At 41.5% G+C, this 24,122-nt stretch overlaps 1 protein-coding gene across 7 annotated transcripts in view; it reads left to right on the top strand.

Moving 5' to 3' along the window:
* LOC133618481 (receptor-type tyrosine-protein phosphatase mu-like) overlaps positions 1-24,122 on the top strand; it is a 580,372-nt gene that overhangs the window by 216,535 nt on the left and 339,715 nt on the right. For all 7 annotated transcript variants that reach the window (XM_072915241.1, XM_061978877.2, XM_061978875.2 and 4 more), the window contains exons 5-6: positions 5,276-5,391; positions 8,962-9,136. In XM_072915241.1, the coding sequence (XP_072771342.1) occupies positions 5,276-5,391; positions 8,962-9,136 (291 nt within the window). The remainder of the gene's footprint in view (positions 1-5,275; positions 5,392-8,961; positions 9,137-24,122) is intronic.

Raw genomic sequence — 24,122 nt, 5'->3', positions numbered from 1 at the left:
AATATGTAAACATTGTCACGACTTGGTCCTGGGTGTTTGCTTTTCCGGAAGGCAACGGAAAGTTGGCTCGGGCGAGACGGGAATGTAAGTACATGTTTTATTTAATACATCAAAAAAGAACAAACGAAAAGCGCGCACAATAAAGTTAAAGTTAAAGTACCAATGATTGTCACACACACACTAGGTGTGGCGAGATTATTCTCTGCATTTGACCCATCACCCTTGATCACCCCCTGGGAGGTGAGGGGAGCAGTGGGCAGCAGCGGTGGCTGCGCCCGGGAATCATTTTGGTGATTTAACCCCCAATTCCAACCCTTGATGCTGAGTGCCAAGCAGGGAGGTAATGGGTCCCATTTTTATAGTCTTTGGTATGACTCGGCCGGGATTTGAACTCCCAACCTACCGATCTCAGGACGGACACTCTAACCACTAGGCCACTGAGTAGGTATGGCGGAGGTACAAAACTAGGCTATTGAAAACAAAACTTGCACATAGGCAGAAACTGTGAACAATGAAACAAAAACACTAACTGTGGCATTAATAAACAAAAACTTACTTGGCATGGACTATGAAGTGCGCAGAGGTAAACAGAGTGTGACAGGGGTATGAATCCGTATGTCGCCAGAAAGACAAACTGAAAACAATGAACTTAAATACTACAGACATGATTAGTGAAAACAGGTGCGTGACTCAAAACGTGAAACAGGTGCGTGACGTGACAGGTGAATACTAATGGTTGCTATGGGGACAAAACAAACAAAAGTGCACAAAAAGTCCAAAAACAAAACCGAACATGACTAAAACAAAACATGATCACACAGACATGACAAACATTACATTTATGTTATATTTTAGTCTACTTTATACCTTTTTGTTTTCGCTCTTTTTGTGCCCTTGTGTGCACAATCCTTTCCATCCTTACCCTTTCCATCCTGAGCTACTGTGTGGAACAATTTCCCTTTTAAGTCTAATTAATATAGTTGCCAATTTACTGTTGGTATTTAGTTCCTGTCTGTCGTAGCATGTTTCTAACCTCACTTCTGTTAAAATATACTAAACGTTTCTTTTTTTGTTGTCTGGATACTTCACATTAGTCTTGGACGTTACTACAATTTTGGGTATTGATCCAATACCAAGTAGTTACAGGGGCAGTATTGGTCATACCAGTGCTGATTCTTCAAATGTTTAATATAATTGACTGATACCATTTTTGATCACTATTGTAATCAGACAAATACACTGCAATTATTTTTTTTCAGTTCATTCTTACTATTGGCTCTGATTAAAATTATTTGGTGTTTTTTTGCCCTTGTAGGGGAACTGCATGTTTTTTTTTAATTCACCTATCTTTTACAATTTTTATGTGAGACAAGAACACACATGTTTTTTTGTTTTTTTTTAAGGATTCTGAAGACAAAAAAAACGCTTGCAAGATGCAGCTAATTGGAGTCACCATTGATGCCTTGAAAGCCCTCTAAAACAACTTCAAAACTGTCCGTCAACACTTTATCTACACACTGCTAGGTATATATATATATATATATATATATATATATATATATATATATATATATATATATATATATATATATATATATATATATATATGTATGTATGTGTATATATATATATATGTATATATGTATATATATGTATATACATATATATATATATACACACACACACACACACTCATATATATATACACACATATATGTGTGTGTGTGTGTGTGTGTGTGTGTGTATATATCACTATATATATATATATATATATATATATATATATACATAATATATACATATATATAGTTATAAGTTTGGTTCTTTTATGAATTTATTATGGGGCTACTGAAAATGTAGACGCATATATATATATATACAGGTAAAAGCCAGTAAATTAGAATATTTTGAAAAACTTGATTTATTTCAGTAATTGCATTCAAAAGGTGTAACTTGTACATTATATTTATTCATTGCACACAGACTGATGCATTCAAATGTTTATTTCATTTAATTTTGATGATTTGAAGTGGCAACAAATGAAAATCCAAAATTCCGTGTGTCACAAAATTAGAATATTATTTAAGGTTAATACAAAAAAGGGATCTTTAGAAATGTTGGCCAACTGAAAAGTATGAAAATGAAAAATATGAGCATGTACAATACTCAATACTTGGTTGGAGCTCCTTTTGCCTCAATTACTGCGTTAATGCGGCGTGGCATGGAGTCGATGAGTTTCTGGCACTGCTCAGGTGTTATGAGAGCCCAGGTTGCTCTGATAGTGGCCTTCAACTCTTCTGCGTTTTTGGGTCTGGCATTCTGCATCTTCCTTTTCACAATACCCCACAGATTTTCTATGGGGCTAAGGTCAGGGGAGTTGGCGGGCCAATTTAGAACAGAAATACCATGGTCCGTAAACCAGGCACGGGTAGATTTTGTGCTGTGTGCAGGCGCCAAGTTCTGTTGGAACTTGAAATCTCCATCTCCATAGAGCAGGTCAGCAGCAGGAAGCATGAAGTGCTCTAAAACTTGCTGGTAGACGGCTGCGTTGACCCTGGATCTCAGGAAACAGAGTGGACCGACACCAGCAGATGACATGGCACCCCAAACCATCACCCAACCATGCAAATTTTGCATTTCCTTTGGAAATCGAGGTCCCGGAGTCTGGAGGAAGACAGGAGAGGCACAGGATCCACGTTGCCTGAAGTCTAGTGTAAAGTTTCCAACATCAGTGATGGTTTGGGGTGCCATGTCATCTGCTGGTGTCGGTCCACTCTGTTTCCTGAGATCCAGGGTCAACGCAGCCGTCTACCAGCAAGTTTTAGAGCACTTCATGCTTCCTGCTGCTGACCTGCTCTATGGAGATGGAGATTTCAAGTTCCAACAGGACTTGGCGCCTGCACACAGCGCAAAATCTCCCCGTGCCTGGTTTACGGACCATGGTATTTCTGTTCTAAATTGGCCCGCCAACTCCCCTGACCTTAGCCCCATAGAAAATCTGTGGGGTATTGTGAAAAGGAAGATGCAGAATGCCAGACCCAAAAACGCAGAAGAGTTGAAGGCCACTATCAGAGCAACCTGGGCTCTCATAACACCTGAGCAGTGCCAGAAACTCATCGACTCCATGCCACGCCGCATTAACGCAGTAATTGAGGCAAAAGGAGCTCCAACCAAGTATTGAGTATTGTACATGCTCATATTTTTCATTTTCATACTTTTCAGTTGGCCAACATTTCTAAAAATCCCTTTTTTGTATTAGCCTTAAGTAATATTCTAATTTTGTGACACACGGAATTTTGGATTTCCATTTGTTGCCACTTCAAATCATCAAAATTAAATGAAATAAACATTTGAATGCATCAGTCTGTGTGCAATGAATAAATATAATGTACAAGTTACACCTTTTGAATGCAATTACTGAAATAAATCAAGTTTTTCAAAATATTCTAATTTACTGGCTTTTACCTGTATATATGTATGTGTGTGTGTGTGTGTGTGTGTATGTATGGCGACCGGTGCAATGGACGTCGAGTGGATCTAGCATAATATTGTGAGAGTCCAGTCCATAGTGGATCTAACATAATAGTGTGAGAGTCCAGTCCATAGTGGATCTATCATAATAGTGTGAGAGTCCAGTCCACAGTGGATCTAACATAATAGTGTGAGAGTCCAGTCCATAGTGGATCTAACATAATGGTGTGAGAGTCCAGTCCATAGTGGATCTAACATAATAGTGTGAGAGTCCAGTCCATAGTGGATATAACATAATAGTGAGAGTCCAGTCCATAGTGGATCTAACATAATAGTGTGAGAGTCCAGCCCATAGTGGATCTAACATAATAGTGTGAGAGTCCAGTCCATAGTGGATCTAACATAATAGTGTGAGAGTCCAGTCCATAGTGGATCTAACATAATAGTGTGAGAGTCCAGTCCATAGTGGATCTAACATAATAGTGAGAGTCCAGTCCATAGTGGATCTAACATAATAGTGAGAGTCCAGTCCATAGTGGATCTAACATAATAGTGTGAGAGTCCAGTCCATAGTGGATCTAACATAACAGTGAGAGTCCAGTCCATAGTGGATCTAACATAATAGTGTGAGAGTCCAGTCCATAGTGGATCTAACATAATAGTGAGAGTCCAGTCCAAAGTGGATCTAACATAATAGTGTCAGAGTCCAGTCCATAGTGGATCTAACGTAATAGTGTGAGAGTCCAGTCCATAGTGGATCTAACATAACAGTGAGAGTCCAGTCCATAGTGGATCTAACATAATAGTGTGAGAGTCCAGTCCATAGTGGATCTAACATAATAGTGAGAGTCCAGTCCATAGTGGATCTAACATAATAGTGTGAGAGTCCAGTCCAAAGTGGATCTAACATAATAGTGTCAGAGTCCAGTCCATAGTGGGGCCAGCAGGAGATCATCTTGAGTGGAGACAGGTCAGCAGCGCAGAGACGTCCCCAACTGATGCACAGATGAGTGGTCCACCCTGGGTCCCGACTTTGGACAGCTAGCGCCTCATCTTCTGGCAGAGCAGAAAAGAAATGGCAGATCAACTGGTCTAAAAGGGGGGTCTATTTAAAGGCTAGAGTATACAAATGAGTTTTAAGATGGGAAGTAAGAAGAAAGAAAAGTAAGAACAAGAACAAGAAATGGAGACACATTTGCAAACACCAATGACATTGAATAGTCACACTGCTTCATTTTCTATGCCCCACTGCTGTTTCAATGTTAGGCTTAGGTTTTCGCAGATTTTCCGTATTTTTCCTACAGACAGCATTTGGTGACCTCAAACAACAAGGATATGGATTGATTCACACTGGTTTTCGCCTTTTGAAGGGTACTGGAACAACTGGAAAATTGATCTTGAAAGTCCTTAAAAAGTGCTTGGATTTGGCCATGGAAACCCTGATAAGTCAACCACTGTAGACATGTCAAGCAGCCCTTTGAGACACTTGTGATTAAGGGCTTTATAAATAAACTTTGATTGATTGACTTTGAAGTCTGTGATTTGTTTAAATTCTTAAGATGTATTCTAGTCAAATGTCTGATAGCACGCTAAGAAACTGCAAAAATGCGAATCTGACGTTCAACTCGGCGTCATTTGGCGCCGGGTGTTGGCAGACCCGTCAGCGATCCCGTTCTGTCTCCCTGTAACGTTTGTCTGCTCTTGAATGGGATGAATAAAGTATTTCTGATTCTCATTCTGATTTAATCTTGCCTGAATTGAACGCCTCCCACCTGATAAACGTCCGCTTGTGTTTCTTCCTCAGTGAATACGCCACACTTCCTGACGATAAAGGGCGTGGAGGTGAACGCTGGGCAGACCGCATCTTTTCATTGTACCGTGAACGGGCGTAAGCGGGACAATTTTCGCCTCTGGCTTCAGGTGAGAAAGACTTTCTCCATTTCCCCGCACTGAAAGTTATTTTTCCTTTTGAATATTAGGAAACGCCTCACGTTTTTGGAGCTAGATTTGAAACTGTCAGAATAATTGTATCTAAGTTATCACAAAACGTTGTGTTTCAATGAGTTCCCGGCGAGCAGACAAAAGCTGTCTTTGATCCTACCAAGCAAAATGCTTGGAAAACTCTACGGTGTAGGATGGGAAGCGACATAAAGGCGTCGGTTTCTTTGATGTATTGTAATCCACAGGAAGATTTCTAGGCACCTTTTCTTTGAACTGTTTTGTGACCGGAGGCAACGGCTGTTTACGACCTTTTCTTTGAACCAACCTTTTCTTTGAACTGTTTTGTGACCGGGGGCAACGGCTGTTTACGACCTTTTCTTTGAACCGACCTTTTCTTTGAACTGTTTTGCGGCTGTTTACAACCCACGTCCCTTTAGAAACAGCTGTTGCCATGTAATCAGGGAAAGTCCAAATAAAAGAGGAGGCGTACAATCTTTCGTCAGAGCGTGGTGAGACACTGTGCAAGGGTACAGGTCTACGCATTTCTCCTCAATTGTGCCAAATTTAATTATGTCTCTGTTTAATTCCTTGCTTGTTTAATAGATATCATCAGTGTTTGAACCTGACAGAAACTAACTATGGATATCGTACAATAAGTCAAATGTAATCCTTTTTTAGTAGCAGTCATCTATCAAGGGTGATGGGTCAAATGCAGAAAATAATTTCGCCACACCTAGTGTGTGTGTGTGTGACAATCATCGGTACTTTAACTTTTAACTTTAATTGGTGAAAAATATGATAAGGGTGAGACATTAAAAGACATTTTTTTCTTGGAAGAAGTACGAGTGCCAAGTGGAAGTGTTTGAAGCTCAAGTCGTGACATTCCCACATTGCTTCATTGGATCCTGGACAGAACCGTCATGGGGATTACAGGAGTCAGCTCACCGCTGTGTGCTCTTAACCCACATAGACGTAGGTTCTAAATCCGAGCCCCACAGCCACCTGGAGTTGACCTTGTCCCTATGACCACAAAGGTAGTGCACTTGACAGCTCCGGACCTTTCCTGGCGGTAACGCTAACAGCCGCAGGCCATCTGTGGAAAAACGCGGCTGTGAGGTCCTGTTCCAGGTACTCCGTCATGTTCAAGAAATCATGTCCTCGTTAGTGCGAGAGCTGCAAAAACAAACATTAGGCCGAGTCTCTCCTGATGAAGAAACATTTCTAATGAACAAAATGCACCACCCATCTGCCTGCTGTGAGGGCCGACAGCTGCTGTTTGCACTCTGATTAATACATCGCCGGGTATGATACACCAAAAAACCTGAAAATTTCATGATTTTTCTGTCTTGCCTCTTGGTGAGGGCGGTCGCAATTTTCTCCGCTCCCTCCTTCCCTGCTTGCTTTCTTGTGCCCTTGTCTTGTCTGATTTTTTTTTAAGCCTCTTTCTTTGCGCTGTCCTCAAATCTAAACATCAAACACGGATATGATCAGCTGGACTCTCGATGCAATTGACAAAGTCTTTTCGACAAGGAAAAGAGGTTCGGGGGAGCCTGGCTGCCCTGATGGAACCATTGCTGCGGGGTACGTGAGAGATTCCTGGGATAAATGGAGACTCATGTGCCTCTCAGTCCTTTCCATCGAGGACGTGGAAGACATCTACCTATTTGGAACCGGGATCGCGGGGAACCTGCTGATTGGGCTGGGCATTGCTCTGGTGTATCGTCAAATTCGGAAGACAATGGCAGCCACTCAAGGAGCCCAACGGCTGTTCATCGCAATGGAAGGATTGGGTCAAGCTGTGGGAACACAGACTGGGGCGATTTCTGATTTGAATCGCAAAGGGACGGCGTGGCGCAGTGGAAGAGTGGCCGTGCGCGACCCGAGGGTCCCTGGTTCAATCCCCACCTAGTACCAACCTCGTCATGTCCGTTGTGTCCTGAGCAAGACACTTCACCCTTGCTCCTGATGGGTGCTGGTTAGCGCCTTGCATGGCAGCTCCCTCCATCAGCGTGTGAATGTGTGTGTGAATGGGTAAATGTGGAAGTAGTGTCAAAGCGCTTTGAGTACCTTGAAGGTAGAAAAGCGCTATACAAGTACAACCCATTTATCATTTATCATTTAAAATGGATCTCATCTTGGAGAAGCTTGCTGAGAAGGAAGAATTAAATAGAATTTGAGAGATCCAGCACGGACACATAGCAGGCAGGTCATTGTTTTGACTGCTCGAAGAAAACATCTTAATCTACGATTTGACTCCCTCGAATGGCCTTGATGCTATCAGGAACAGGCTGTTCTGAACATCTCACCCAAGTTAATTGGGCATACATGCACACACCCACCCCTCCCCCAATCAACGCCTTCACCACTGCTTAATTCCTCCGGGGTTGTGGATGGCTGAGTAGCGCTTTATAGCGGCAGCCGGCCTCCAGGGCCCCAAATCCCCCCCGCCCCTCTGTTGCGAGTTGTTGTGATTACATGTATGAGAATCAGCACCTTCAAGTCCGAGTCCATGGTTCTCGCCCGGAAAAGGGTGGAGTGCCATCTCCGGGTTGGGGAGGAGACCCTGCCCCAAGTGGAGGAGTTCAAGTACCTCGGAGTCTTGTTCACGAGTGAGGGAAGAGTGGATCGTGAGATCGACAGGCGGATCGGTGCGGCATCTTCAGTAACGCGGACGCTGTATGGATCCGTTGTGGTGAAGAAGGAGCTGAGCCGGAAGGCAAAGCTCTCAATTTACCGGTCGATCTACGTTCCCATCCTCACCTATGGTCATGAGGTTTGGGTTATGACCGAAAGGACAAGATCACGGGTACAAGCGGCCAAAATGAGTTTCCTCCGCCGGGTGGCGGGGCTCTCCCTTAGAGATAGGGTGAGAAGCTCTGTCATCCGCGGGGAGCTCAAAGTAAAGCCGCTGCTCCTCCACATCGAGAGGAGCCAGATGAGGTGGTTCGGGCATCTGGTCAGGATGCCACCCGATCGCCTCCCTCGGGAGGTGTTTAGGGCACGTCCAACCGGTAGGAGGCCACGGGGAAGACCCAGGACACGTTGGGAAGACTATGTCTCCCGGCTGGCCTGGGAACGCCTCGGGATCCCCCGGGAAGAGCTGGACGAAGTGGCTGGGGAAAGGGAAGTCTGGGCTTCCCTGCTTAGGCTGCTGCCCCCGCGACCCGACCTCGGATAAGCGGAGGAAGATGGATGGATAGATGGATGGATGTTTATGTGTGCCATGCTATGTGAGTTTTTTTCCTCGGACTCAGTCTGGACCCCTCCTGAGGGTCCAGCCTTAGACTTTCTTTTTTTTTATACTCTTTCCCCTTTTCCAATGTTACCTTTTTCCCACCTTTTTTAAGGAGCGCCATAAGTGGCTGTCCCGTTGGCGGTCCCGTCTTGTCCCCTTGTAACGTATGTCTGCTCTTAGTGGGACTGTGCCGAAAATGAAATTTCAGTTCTTATGTGTCTTGTACATGTTAAAGAATGGACAACAATAAAGCATCTTTAATCTTGAATTGTACAGTACACAACGTCAAGTCCGGTTGTGTTGTGTCCAAACAGGGCATGGGTGGACGGGAGGCCCCCATGAAGACCACCAAACCTTGGAACAACCGCCGCTTCATCGGCACCTTCGATGTGGAGAACACCACCAAGGGCGACTCGGGACGCTACCGCTGCATCGTGCACTCGGACAAAGGGGTCGGGGTGTCCAACTATGGAGAGCTGATCATAAAGCGTGAGTACTGATCCAGGGCCCCAAACCACTGGACATAAACATCTAGTCCAACGACTCAAAAATGCATGAAAAGTTTCCTAGATCCAAGGGAAGCGATGTTATCTATTTATGTTGACGTGACATGTTATTTACGTGACAGGGCTGTGGCAAAAGTGCCTTGCACATACAGTCACGATCAAAAGTTGACATACACTTGTAAAGAACATAATGTCATGGCTGTCTTGAGTTTCCAATCATTTCTACAACTCTTATTTTTTTGTGATAGAGTGATTGGAGCACATACTTGTTGGTCACAAAAAAAACATTCATGAAGTTTGCTTTTTTTATGAATTTATTATGGATCTACTGAAAATGTGAGCAAATCTGCTGGGTCAAAAGTATACATAAAGCAATGTTACTGTCACCACCTGTCACATCACGTTGTGACTTTTTTTGAAGTTAATGGTGTTTCCCTGTATATAGTGTTTCAGTTCCTGTCTTGCACTCCTATTTTGGTGGCTTTTCCTGTTTTGTTGGTATTTTCCTGTAGCAGTTTCATGTCTTCCTTGAACACTATTCCCCGCACCTGCTTTGTTTTCGCAATCAAGACTATTTAAGTTGTTGCTATCCTTCTTAGTGGGGACATTGTTGATTGTCATGTCATGTTCGGATGTACTTTGTGGAAGCCGTCTTTGCTCCACAGTAAGTCTTTGCTGTCGTCCAGCATTCTATTTTTGTTTACTTTGCAGCCAGTTCAGTTTTAGTTTCGTTCTGCATAGCCTTCCTTAAGCTTCAATGCCTTTTCCTAGCGGCGCTCGCCTTTTGTTTATCTTTGGTTTAAGCGTTAGATGTCGTCTGCATGTTGTGATCACGACAAACATCTACAAAGCAATTAGCTACCTGCTGCCACCTACTGATATGGAAGAGTATTAATCAATCAATCAATGTTTATTTATATAGCCCTAAATCACAAGTGTCTCAAAGGGCTGCACAAGCCACAACGACATCCGCGGTACAGAGCCCACATAAGGGCAAGGAAAAACTCACAACCCAGTGGGACGTCGATGTGAATGACTATGGGAAACCTTGGAGGGGACCGCATATGTGGGTGAACCCCCCCGCACCCCCTCTAGGGGAGACCGGATGCAATGGACGTCGAGTGGGTCTGACCTAATATTGTGAAAGTCCAGTCCATAGTGGATCTAACATAATAGTGTGAGAGTCCAGTCCATAGTGGATCTAACAGAATAGTGTGAGAGTCCAATCCATAGTGGATCTAACATAATAGTGTGAGAGTCCAGTCCATAGTGGATCTAACATAATAGTGTGAGAGTCCAGTCCATAGTGGATCTAACATAACAGTGTGAGAGTCCAGTCCATAGTGGATCTAACATAATAGTGTGAGAGTCCAGTCAATAGTGGATCTAACATAACAGTGTGAGTCCAGTCCATAGTGGATCTAGCATAATGGTGTAAGAGTCCAGTCCATAGTGGATCTAGCATAATAGTGTGAGAGTTCAGTCCATAGTGGATCTAACATAATAGTGTGAGAGTTCAGTCCATAGTGGATCTAGCATAATAGTGTGAGAGTTCAGTCCATAGTGGATCTAACATAATAGTGAGAGTCCAGTCCATAGTGGATCTAACATAATAGTGTGAGAGTTCAGTCCATAGTGGATCTAGCATAATAGTGAGAGTCCAGTCCATAGTGAATCCAGCATAATAGTGTGAGAGTTCAGTCCATAGTGAATCCAGCATAATAGTGTGAGAGTCCAGTCCATAGTGGATCTAACATAATAGTGAGAGTCCAGTCCATAGTGGATCTAACATAATAGTGTGAAAGTCCAGTCCATAGTGGATCTAACATAATAGTGTGAGAGTCCAGTCCATATTGGGTCTCACATAATAGTGTGAGAGTCCAATCCATAGTGGATCTAACATAATAGTGAGAGTCCAGTCCATAGTGGATCTAACATAATAGTGTGAGAGTCCAGTCCATAGTGGATCTAACATAATAGTGAGAGTCCAGTCCATAGTGGATCTAACATAATAGTGTGAGAGTCCAGTCCATAGTGGATCTAACATAATAGTGTGAGAGTCCAGTCCATAGTGGATCTAACATAATAGTGTGAGAGTCCAGTCCATAGTGGATCTAACATAATAGTGTGAGAGTCCAGTCCATAGTGGATCTAACATAATAGTGAGAGTTCAGTCCATAGTGGATCTAACATAATAGTGTGAGAGTTCAGTCCATAGTGGATCTAGCATAATAGTGTGAGAGTTCAGTCCATTGTGGATCTAACATAATAGTGAGAGTCCAGTCCATAGTGAATCTAGCATAATAGTGTGAGAGTTCAGTCCATAGTGGATCTAACATAATAGTGAGAGTCCAGTCCATAGTGGATCTAACATAATAGTGTGAAAGTCCAGTCCATAGTGGATCTAACATAATAGTGTGAGAGTCCAGTCCATATTGGGTCTCACATAATAGTGTGAGAGTCCAATCCATAGTGGATCTAACATAATAGTGAGAGTCCAGTCCATAGTGGATCTAACATAATAGTGTGAGAGTCCAGTCCATAGTGGATCTAACATAATAGTGAGAGTCCAGTCCATAGTGGATCTAACATAATAGTGTGAGAGTCCAGTCCATAGTGGATCTAACATAATAGTGTGAGAGTCCAGTCCATAGTGGATCTAACATAATAGTGTGAGAGTCCAGTCCATAGTGGATCTAACATAATAGTGAGAGTCCAGTCCATAGTGGATCTAACATAATAGTGTGAGAGTCCAGTCCATAGTAGATCCAACATAATAGTAAGAGTCCAGTCTATATTGGGTCTAACATAATAGTGTGAGAGTCCCGTCCATAGTGGATCTAACATAATAGTGAGAGTCCAGTCCATAGTGGATCTAACATAATAGTGAGAGTCCAGTCCATAGTGGATCTAACATAATAGTGAGAGTCCAGGCCATAGTGGATCTAACATAATAGTGAGAGTCCAGTCCATAGTGGATCTAACATAATAGTGTGAGAGTCTAGTCCATAGTGGATCTAACATAATAGTGTGAGTGTCCAGTCCATAGTGGATCTAGCATAATAGTGAGAGTCCTGTCCATAGTGGATATAACATAATAGTGTGAGAGTCCAGTCCATAGTGGATCTAACATAACAGTGTGAGAGCTTAGTCCATAGTGGATCCAACATAATAGTAAGAGTCTAGTCCATAGTGGATCTAGCATAATAGTGAGAGTCCAGTCCATAGTAGATCTAACATAATAGTGAGAGTCCAGTCCATAGTGGATCTAACATAATAGTGAGAGTCCAGTCCATAGTAGATCTAACATAATAGTGAGAGTCCAGTCCATAGTGGATCTAACATAATAGTGTGAGAGTCCAGTCCATAGTGGATCTAACATAATAGTGTGAGAGTCTAGTCCATAGTGGATCTAACATAATAGTGAGAGTCCAGTCCATAGTAGATCTAACATAATAGTGAGAGTCCAGTCCATAGTAGATCTAACATAATAGTGAGAGTCCAGTCCATAGTGGATCTAACATAATAGTGTGAGAGTCCAGTCCATAGTGGATCTAACATAATAGTGTGAGAGTCCAGTCCATAGTGGATCTAACATAATAGTGAGAGTCCAGTCCATAGTGGATCTAACATAATAGTGTGAGAGTCCAGTCCATAGTAGATCCAACATAATAGTAAGAGTCCAGTCTATATTGGGTCTAACATAATAGTGTGAGAGTCCCGTCCATAGTGGATCTAACATAATAGTGAGAGTCCAGTCCATAGTGGATCTAACATAATAGTGAGAGTCCAGTCCATAGTGGATCTAACATAATAGTGAGAGTCCAGGCCATAGTGGATCTAACATAATAGTGAGAGTCCAGTCCATAGTGGATCTAGCATAATAGTGAGAGTCCTGTCCATAGTGGATATAACATAATAGTGTGAGAGTCCAGTCCATAGTGGATCTAACATAACAGTGTGAGAGCTTAGTCCATAGTGGATCCAACATAATAGTAAGAGTCTAGTCCATAGTGGATCTAGCATAATAGTGAGAGTCCAGTCCATAGTAGATCTAACATAATAGTGAGAGTCCAGTCCATAGTGGATCTAACATAATAGTGAGAGTCCAGTCCATAGTAGATCTAACATAATAGTGAGAGTCCAGTCCATAGTGGATCTAACATAATAGTGTGAGAGTCCAGTCCATAGTGGATCTAACATAATAGTGTGAGAGTCTAGTCCATAGTGGATCTAACATAATAGTGAGAGTCCAGTCCATAGTAGATCTAACATAATAGTGAGAGTCCAGTCCATAGTAGATCTAACATAATAGTGAGAGTCCAGTCCATAGTGGATCTAACATAATATTGTGAGAGTCCAGTCCATAGTGGATCTAACATAATAGTGTGAGAGTCTAGTCCATAGTGGATCTAACATAATAGTGAGAGTCCAGTCCATAGTAGATCTAACATAATAGTGAGAGTCCAGTCCATAGTAGATCTAACATAATAGTGAGAGTCCAGTCCATAGTGGATCTAACATAATATTGTGAGAGTCCAGTCCATAGTGGATCTAACATAATAGTGTGAGAGTCTAGTCCATAGTGGATCTAACATAATAGTGAGAGTCCAGTCCATAGTAGATCTAACATAATAGTGAGAGTCCAGTCCATAGTAGATCTAACATAATAGTAAGAGTCCAGTCCATAGTGAGACCATCCCGAGCGGAGACGGGTCAGCAGCGCAGAGACGTCCCCAACCGATGCACAGGCGAGCGGTCCACCCCGGGTCCCGACTCTGGACAGCCATTACATGGTTACGCTGCCGAGCTCTAGACAGTACAGACACTCAACAACGGCACATTTGCGGATTCTAATTACCGGGTTTTGCAAAAAAAATATTTTTTACCCAATTAGGTGAAATTACATAATCTCCCACGGCACACCAGACTATATCTCACAGTGGTTGAAAAACACCGAGCTACAGTATACATAATATTGAGAATCAGGTAGAAAGATGTCGTATATAAACACATTTTCTGCACCCAAATGACCTCCAGGCAAAGTCAGCAGCGGATAAACAGGAAGTGCTGCATAAATGTCCTGCGGGGCAGTTCTAAAACACCAGCTTTTTTTCTTTCTTTCTTTTTTTTTTTATGGTGATTTGTTATCCCGAGGACTTTTCCCCTGTAAAGGCCGTCCTTGACAGAGCACAATGGCGCTTTAAAAGATCACAAAGGCGAGCGGCGGCAGGGTTTACAGTAGCCTCACTGATGTTTGACTCCTGCAGTCGTTGGATATGAATTTATGGAGTCTGCAAGGCCTCACTTTCCTATAGTCCGGTAATGGCCTTCTATATTTCTTCACCTCAATCTTCTCCGTGTGCTCTCAATTGAATTTACTGCCTCTCTCTTTTTTTTTTTGTGTGTGTGTCTCCAAGCTTTATGTGATTGATAGTTTTAATCCTGGTGCTCCAGATCGAGGTCTGTCAATCACGGCGGAATGGCCCAGCACAGACACAACAGAGCAGGGGGGGTAGAGAGCGCCGTGAGCATCGGGGGGGGGTTTGCTCAAAGGAAATTTAATGACACGCTACCATTGAGAAAGCTCTCAAAATAACCTCCAGCTTTAAAATAAAAAAATAAAAAAAGCACCTTTTCATCCTTGCACTCGCACACTGCAAAAACTGAAATCTAAGTAAGATGAAATATCTCAAATAAGGGTGATATTTGCTTATTTTCTGTCTGATAAGATAATTCTTCTCACTAAGCAGATTTTATGTTAGAGTGTTTTAGTTGTTTTAAGGGTTTTGGTCCTCAATGATCTCAGTAAGATATTACAGCTTGTTGCTGAGATTTGATGACCTTTATTGAGTAAAACATGCTTGAAACTAGAATATCAACTGTTGCAAAGCTGTGTCATCAACACTCACAAGTATAAAACTGCTTTTTTAAAGTAATAATTTCTTATTTCAAGCATGAAAAAAAAATATTCTAGTTTCAAGCATGTTTTACTCAATATAGGTCATCAAATCTCAGCAACAAGCTGTAATATCTTACTGAGATCATTTAGGACCAAAACCCTTAAAACAAGTAAAACACTCTAACATAAAATCTGCTTCGTGAGAAGAATTATCTTATCAGACAGAAAATAAGCAAATATCACCCTTATTTGAGATATTTCATCTTACTTAGATTTCAGTTTTTGCAGTGTACTCATATAGTAGTACAGTTGGCACAGTACAGTTAATATTTAAACATTTAACATTTCTAACAATTTTGAACAGAAATAGTTCATGCACATTCAGGTAAATTCTTCAATATTACAATAGAAAAAAATTTGGCCGGGGGGCCGGGCTGTATATATGCGCACTAATTGACTGAAAGAGCACGCACTTGGCGTGAAGATGTCATGTTATCCATGGAAAAATGCATTTTTAGACAATATGATTTGCCTGAGCGGCTAGGAGACCCCGAAAGTAACAAGCGGTTGCCTTGTTGCCTTTCCATTAAAGGGGAACATTATCACCAGACCTATGTAAGCGTCAACATATACCTTGATGTTGCAGAAAAAAGACCATATATTTTTTTAACCGATTTCCGAACTTTAAATGGGTGAATTTTGGCGAATTAAACGCCTTTGTAATATTCGCTCTCGGAGCGATGACGTCACACCGTGACGTCGCATCGGGAAGCAATCCGCCATTTTCTCAAACACAGAGTCAAATCAGCTCTGTTATTTTCCGTTTTTTCGACTGTTTTCCGTACCTTGGAGACATCATGCCTCGTCGGTGTGTTGTCGGAGGGTGTAACAACACGAACAGGGACGGATTCAAGTTGCACCAGTGGCCCAAAGATGCGAAAGTGGCAAGAAATTGGACGTTTGTTCCGCACACTTTACCGACGAAAGCTATGCTACGACAGAGATGGCAAGAATGTGTGGATATCCTGCGACACTCAAAGCAGATGCATTTCCAACGATAAAGTCAAAGAAATCTGCCGCCAGACCCCCATTGAATCTGCCGGAGTGTGTGAGCAATTCAGGGACAAAGGACCTCGGTAGCACGGCAAGCAATGGCGGCAGTTTGTTCCCGCAGACGAGCGAGCTAAACCCCCTGGATGTCTTGGCTCACACCGTCCCGAAGATGATCAAGAGAAGAATATCGACCCTAGCTTCCCTGGCCTGCTGACATGAGGGTATGTCTACAGAATATATTAATTGATGAAAATTGGGCTGTCTGCACTCTCAAAGTGCATGTTGTTGCCAAATGTATTTCATATGCTGTAAACCTAGTTCATAGTTGTTAGTTTCCTTTAATGCCAAACAAACACATACCAATCGTTGGTTAGAAGGCGATCGCCGAATTCGTCCGCGCTTTCTCCCGTGTCGCTGGCTGTCGTGTCGTTTTCGTCGGTTTGCTTGCATACGGTTCAAACCGATATGGCTCAATAGCTTCAGTTTCTTCTTCAATTTCGTTTTCGCTACCTGCCTCCACACTACAACCATCCGTTTCAATACATGCGTAATCTGTTGAATCGCTTAAGCCGCTGAAATCCGAGTCTGAATCCGAGCTAATGTCGCTATAGCTTGCTGTTCTATGTGCCATGTTTGTTTGTGTTGGCTTCACTATGTGACGTCACAGGAAAATGGACGGGTGTATATAACGATGGTTAAAATCAGGCACTTTGAAGCTTTTTTTAGGGATATTGCGTGATGGGTAAAATTTTGAAAAAAACTTTGAAAAATATAATAAGCCACTGGGAACTGATTTTTAATGGTTTTAACAATTCTGAAATTGTGATAATGTTCCCCTTTAAGAACAATACATTTGTTTTTAGTATAAGTTTGCTGGTTTCAAGAAATGTAATGCCGAGCGCATATCATTATGTCGAGATAATGGCACTAGCATTTACTTAATTTAAGAATATTTTTCATGTATATATTTTTTTTCTACCAAGAAAAGTGCACTTGTTATTAGTGAAAATATACTTATTTTAAGGTATTTTTGGGTTCATTGAAGTTGGCTAATTTTACTTGTTTTGGAAAGTCTTGACAAGCCGGAATTTTCTTGTTCTATTGGCAGATAATTTTGCTTAATTTTAAAATAAAATACCCCCAATTTTTGTATTTTTCTTTCTTGTTTTTGAACACTGACTTTTTGCGGCGTAAATGGCGGTGCCGACGATAAACAAGCGTTTGGTGGTAAATATTTAAAATACAGTCATTATCCCGATCTCATCTCGTAATGCATCCCCTCGCTTTGAATTCCGCGGAGGACTCGCACGTCGTCGGTGGCATTAAGTCTGAGGAAGAAAAGAGGCATTTTCACGCTTCTAAGTGTCGCTCATAAAAAAAGCTGACATCTCTTATCACCGCCGCCGTAAAACAAGCGCTTAACCCCCCCTCTCCATTTACGACTCGTAAATCCAGCCTTAAATGTGGATTCACCGTGTCCGACATGTGTCCTCCCCCCACCCCCCCCCACCTCATTACAATACCTCTTTCTTCAACAGGAGGAGAAGGAATGCTTGATTATGCCTGATAATCACTCCTGCTTTTCATGCCAGAACTCGGTCGCTTTTATGTGGAAGTGTGCTGCGCCGTACGGAGTCGCACCCCCTCCCGAGTGCAGCCAGTTGCTGCTGAAAGGGACCCTAATTATTCCCCATTTCGGGGGCCCGGCCCGAATCACCTGGACTTCGCTGGCGCTGAGGGCTCCAGCCGAGCCGCTGAGGGCTCCAGCCGAGCCTTTCGGCCTGTGGCGGTCACCCCCGAGAGGCCGTGTTGGCGCTAACACTGCAAAAACTGAAATCTAAGTAAGATGAAATATCTCAAATAAGGGTGATATTTGCTTATTTTCCGTCTGATAAGATAATTCTTCTCACTAAGCAGATTTAATGTTAGAGTGTTTTACTTGTTTTAAGGGTTTTGGTCCTAAATGATCTCCGTAAGATATTGCAGCTTGTTGCTGAGATTTTATCACCTATATTGAGTAGAGATGTCTGATATTATCGGCCGATAAATGCGTTAAAATGTAATATCGGAAATTATCGGTCTTCATACTTGCCAACCCTCCCGGATTTTCCGGGAGACGAAATTCAGCGCCTCTCCCGAAAAACTCCTGGGACAAATTTTCTCCCGAAAATCTCCCGAAATTCAGGCTGACCTGAGTGACGTGTCGACACGACAGCCTGTTTTCACGTCCGCTTTCCCACAATATAAACAGCGTGCCTGCCCAATCACGTTATAACTGTAGAATGATCGAGGGCGAGTTCTTGCGGCATGGCGTAGTGGGTAGAGCAACCGTGCCAGAAACCTGAGGGTTGCAGGTTCGCTCCCCGCCTCTAACCATCCAAAAATCGCTGCCGTTGTGTCCTTGGGCGGGACACTTCACCCTTTGCCCCCGGTGCCACTCACACCGGTGAACTGAATGATGAAAGATAGGTGGTGGTCGGAGGGGCCGTTGGCGCAAATTGCAGCCACGCTTCCGTCAGTCTACCCCAGGGCAGCTGTGGCTATGAAAGTAGCTTACCACCACCAGGTGTGAATGATTAAAGGGTTCTATGTGTAAAGCGACTTTGGGTACTTAGAAAAGCGCTATATAAATCCCAGTTATTTATTCTTGGTTTCTTGTGTGGGTTTATTGTTAGGCAGTTTCATTAACGTCCTCCCAGCGCGGTAACAACACACAACAACAGCAGTCACGTTTTCGTCTACCGTAAAGCAGTTCGTCTGCCGTAAACAGCAATGTTGTGACACTCTTAAACAGGACAATACTGCCATCTACTGTACATGCATATGTGACAATAACATCTACGGCTTTTAGAGAGTGCAGTGCACAACTGCGCACACAACAAGGAGACGAAGCAGAAGAACAAGGAAGATACAGCCATGGCGACGCCGCCGACGTGTAATATGAAGAAATACGCTTGTAAGTTCCAAGCCGCAGCTGCGATTGGACCTGGATAGCCTCCGGGAAGAAGTAGTGGAATACCAAGTGCTTGGCAGTGAAGATCTTCCTCAGGAAGCAAAGGTTGACCGGTTTTGGGCCATGCTAGGGAGAGATGGGAGATTCCAGACTCTAGTGCATTTGATGAAAGCACTTTTGTGCGTGCCACACAGCAATGCATCATCAGAGAGGGTGTTCAGCATGGTTGGAAAAATAGTGACGGAGAATAGAACAAGGATGGACAATTCAACCCTTAACTTTTGTAATAGCAGTGTGTCAAAGAAAAGTCAAGTAAAAAGTAAAGCGAAATTAGACATCGAAAAAGCTCAGAAAAGCGAGAAACACAGACCAACATTGGCTGCATGGCTGGTCCAACTCACTTAAACCCATACTTGCCAACCTTGAGACCTCCGAATTTGGGAGATTTGGGGGAGAAGGGAGGAGTATATTTATAGCTAGAATTAACTGAAATTCAAGTATTTTTTTATGTATATATATATATATATATATATATATATATATATATATATATATATATATATATATATATATAATAAATACTTGACTTTCAGTGAATTCTAGCTATATATATGTATGTATGTATGTATGTGTATTTATTTTATATACACACATATATATATATATATATATATATATATATATATATATGTATTTTATATATATATATATATATATATATATATATATATGTATGTATTGTGTATATATGTATTTTATACATATGTATTGTATGTGTATATATATATATATATATATATATACATACATTTTATATATATGTATTGTATGTATGTATGTATATATATATATATATATATATATATATATATATATATACATACAATACATATATATAAAATACATATATATACACAATACATACATATATATATATACATATAAATATATATAAAATACATATATATATATATATATGTATATATATATATATATATGTATTTTTATATATATATATATATATATATATATATATATATATATATGTATTTATGTATATATATATATATATATATATGTGAATTTTATATATATATATGTATTTTATATATATGTATTTTATATATATATATATATATATATATATATAATAAATATATATATAATAAATATAAAAGAAATACTTGAATTTCAGTGTTCATTTATTTACACATATAGACACACATAACACTCCTCTACTCATTGTTGTATTTGAAAGTGCAATGCTTTGCAGCCAGTAGCACAGCCTTTGAAGGAGCATAGGTATGGGCAGCATCTGTGAAATTTAATTTGCAGGAAAGGAGTGAGTTTAGGGTTGAATTGTCCACCCTCGTTCTATTCTCTGTCACTCGTCGTCGCCATGACTGTCTCTTCTTCGTTCTTCTGCTTTGTCTCCTTCTCGTTGTTGTGTGTGCAGTTGCGCACTCTCTAAAAGCCGTAGACGTTATAACATGACTGGGCCGGGCACGCTGTTTATATGAAGGAAAAGCGGACGTGACGACAGGCTGTCCTCACTCAGGTCCGCACGGACCTGGAGGAGGGGCGTGCCTTAAATCGGGAGAAATTCGGGAGAATGGTTGTCCCGGGAGATTTTCGGGAGAGGCACTGAAATTCGGGAGTCTCCCGGAAAATTCGGGAGGGTTGGCAAGTATGCTCTAACCATCACCAGGGGTTAATTCAGGTAAAATTTTGGTAGGTTCCGACTTGCACCAAAACTTAACTTCCATCACCACTGCAGGAACGGTGTAAATCTCTACTGTAAATCTTTGATCAATTTGGTTAAATTGCATGCATTAAAATCATGGAAATCAAGTACCGTATTTTTCGGAGTATAAGTCGCTCCGGAGTATAAGTCGCACCGGTCGAAAATGCATAATAAAGAAGGAAACAACATATATAAGTCGCATTTTTTGGGGGAAATGTATTTGATAAAAGCCAACACCAAGAATAGACATTTGAAAGGCAATTTAAAATAAATAAAGAATAGTGAACAACAGGCTGAATAAGTGTACGTTATATGAGGCATAAATAACCAACTGAGAATGTGCCTGGTATGTTAACGTAACATATTATGGTAAGAGTCATTCAAATAACTATAACATATAGAACATGCTATACGTTTACCAAACAATCTGTCACTCCTAATCGCTAAATCCCATGAAATCTTATACGTCTAGTCCAGGGGTCGGCAACCAGCGGCTCTAGAGCCGCATGCGGCTCTTTAGCGCCGCCCTAGTGGCTCTCTGGAGCTTTTTCAAAAAATGTATGCAAAATGGAAAAAGATGAGGGGAATAAAATCTATTTTTGTTTTAATATGGTTTCTGTAGGAGGACAAACATGACACAAACCTCCCTAATTGTTATAAAGCACACTGTTTATATTAAACATGCTTCACTGATTCGAGTATTTGGCGAGTGCCGTTTTGTCCTACTAATTTTGGCGGTCCTTGAACTTACAGTAGTTTGTTTACATGTATAACTTTCTTCGACTTTCTAGGACGTGTATTATGCCACTTATTTTTCTGTCTCATTTTGTCCACCTAACTTTTAAGGTTGTGCATGAAAGGTGAGTTTTGTTGATGTTATTGACTTGTGTGGAGTGCTAATCAGACATATTTGGTCACTGCATGACTGCAAGCTAATCGATGCTAACATGCTATTTAGGCTAGCTATATGTACATATTGCATCATTATGCCTCATTTGTAGCTATATTTGAGCTCATTTAGTTTCCTTTAAGTCCTCTTAATTCCATGACACACTATCTGTATGTAATATGGCTTTTAATTTTTTGCGGCTCCAGACAGATTTGTTTTTGCATTTTTGGTCCAATATGGCTCTTTCAACATTTTGGGTTGCCGACCCCTGGCCTAGTCTCTTACGTGAATGAGCTAAATAATTAGGGCCCGCATGGCCCATTGTATAAGGACTCCCAAAGGGAGTCCTTATGCAATGGGACATAAGGACCTATTGAATTTGTAAGGTTTTATTCTTTATTCTTTATTCTTCCGCCGCCACATTAAACTGTAATTTGACCCACTTAACATGCTTTAAAACTCACCATATTTGATCCACACATCAGGACCTGCGAAAATTGCCTTTTAAAAAAAAAAAAAACCGAACCACAAAACTCAAAATTGCGCTCTAGCGCCCCCTAGGAAAAAAAAAACTAGACTGCCTGTAACTCCCACTAGGAAGGTCGGAGAGACATGAAACGAAAACCTCTATGTAGGTCTGACTTAGACCTACATTTCATAATTGTACATTCTTGGGCTAAAATCAACAGGAAGTTGGCAATTCCCCCTTCAAGACAGAAAAGTACAAAAAACAGTCACTTTTGCCTCTTTGAGCTGTAATTTGACCCTCTTAACATGCTTCAAAACTCACCAAACTGAACGCACACATCAGGACTAGCAGAAATTAAGATCTAATAAAAAAAACTAACCCCAAATCTCAAAATTGCGCTCTACCGCAATTTTTGAATAAAACACAGAAAAAACTGCTCCTCGGAAGAAAAAAATGACAAAACTGCCTGTAACTCCCACTGGGAAGGTCGGAGAGACATGAAACAAAAACCTCTATGTAGGTCTCACTTAGACCTACATTTCATAAATTGACAACAGGAAGTTTGCTATTCCCCCTTCAAAACAAATTTTTTGTAAAAACCGGTCACCTTCCTTCAAAAACTATCTCCTCTGAGCGCGTTTGTCGTTTCGGCTTCAAACTAACACAGGAGAGAGATTAAACCCTTGTGTATAAAATAACAGAACAGCGTTTTAATACCTGCTCCGGTTTTGATTTTATGACCCTTCAAAGACCCGCTGCGCTGCTGTTTTTTTAAGATGGCTGCTTAAAAGCAGGATGCACCAGCGTGCCTACACAATGCAGACAAGGTAGGTACACTGGACAAAAGTCTAGGGACACTTCAGACTAAAAGTAGACAAAAGTATTGGGACACTTATGACTATCACTGGACAAAAGTATTGGGACATTTAGGACTAGCACCTGCCAAATACGCGGGCCCGACCAATGCTGCTTGCAGCTTTAATATTATTTGATATTTTACGGTAATGTGTTAATACACATAAGTCGCTCCTGAGTATAAGTCGCACCCCCGGCCAAACTATGAAAAAAACTGCGACTTATAGTCCGAAAAATACGGTAATAATTGGACTACATCCTTTTTTTTCTATGGAGGACCTCTAATCTACACTAATCTAGTAGTTTAGTCTAAATGTACAAGTAGCAGCATATCATGCATCATCCTCCTACTAAAATTGAGCTTTAAATATCGCCAATTAAAATGTAGACCCCTCTTGAAATTGTCAATGTTTGTGTACACAAATCCATTTCGGGATTGGAACCTACAGTCCTTCGCCATGTTCTTAACCACTTATCTGAAATGTCTTGTCCGGGAATGAATCTCTAGCCTCGTGGCGACCCCAAAAGTCGTCGTTGGCGCTAACAAGAATAGCCGTGGAAAAAAAAAAAAAAACAACCCAACAAATCGAAAATCAGTCAGCCTAGCCAGTTCTCTTCCCCCGAGCGGATCGATGCCATTTTACAGGCCGGTTAGGAGAGGCAGCCACGTAATGAGGACCTGCTGCATGTTAACAGGAGAGGCTCTTGGGACGTTAGTGGCAAACGAAAGCAGGATTTATTACCATGAAGAGTCAGCGCTCGCTAATCAACAACACTTCAACAGCTAAAGGCCACCGCAATGTTTGTGTGTGTGTGTGTGTCTACAGTTCCACTAACTCCAACTGCTGTTAACGATCTGCTTATCCCGACATCTTTTGATCGTTAAAGGGGAACATTATCACCAGACCTATGTAAGCGTCAATATATACCTCATACTTGCCAACCTTGAGACCTCCGATTTCGGGAGGTGGGGGGTGGGGGCGTGGTCGGGGGTGGGGTGGGGCGTGGTTGGGGGCGTGGTTAAGAGGGGAGGAGTATATTGACAGCTAGAATTCACCAAGTCAAGTATTTCATACATACATACATACATACATACATACATAT

The sequence above is a fragment of the Nerophis lumbriciformis genome, linkage group LG19 (genome assembly GCF_033978685.3).
Source record: "Nerophis lumbriciformis linkage group LG19, RoL_Nlum_v2.1, whole genome shotgun sequence".
NCBI lineage: Eukaryota > Metazoa > Chordata > Actinopteri > Syngnathiformes > Syngnathidae > Nerophis > Nerophis lumbriciformis.
The sequence above is the reverse complement of the archived record's forward strand: the minus strand, read 5'-3'. Positions and strand labels throughout refer to the sequence as shown.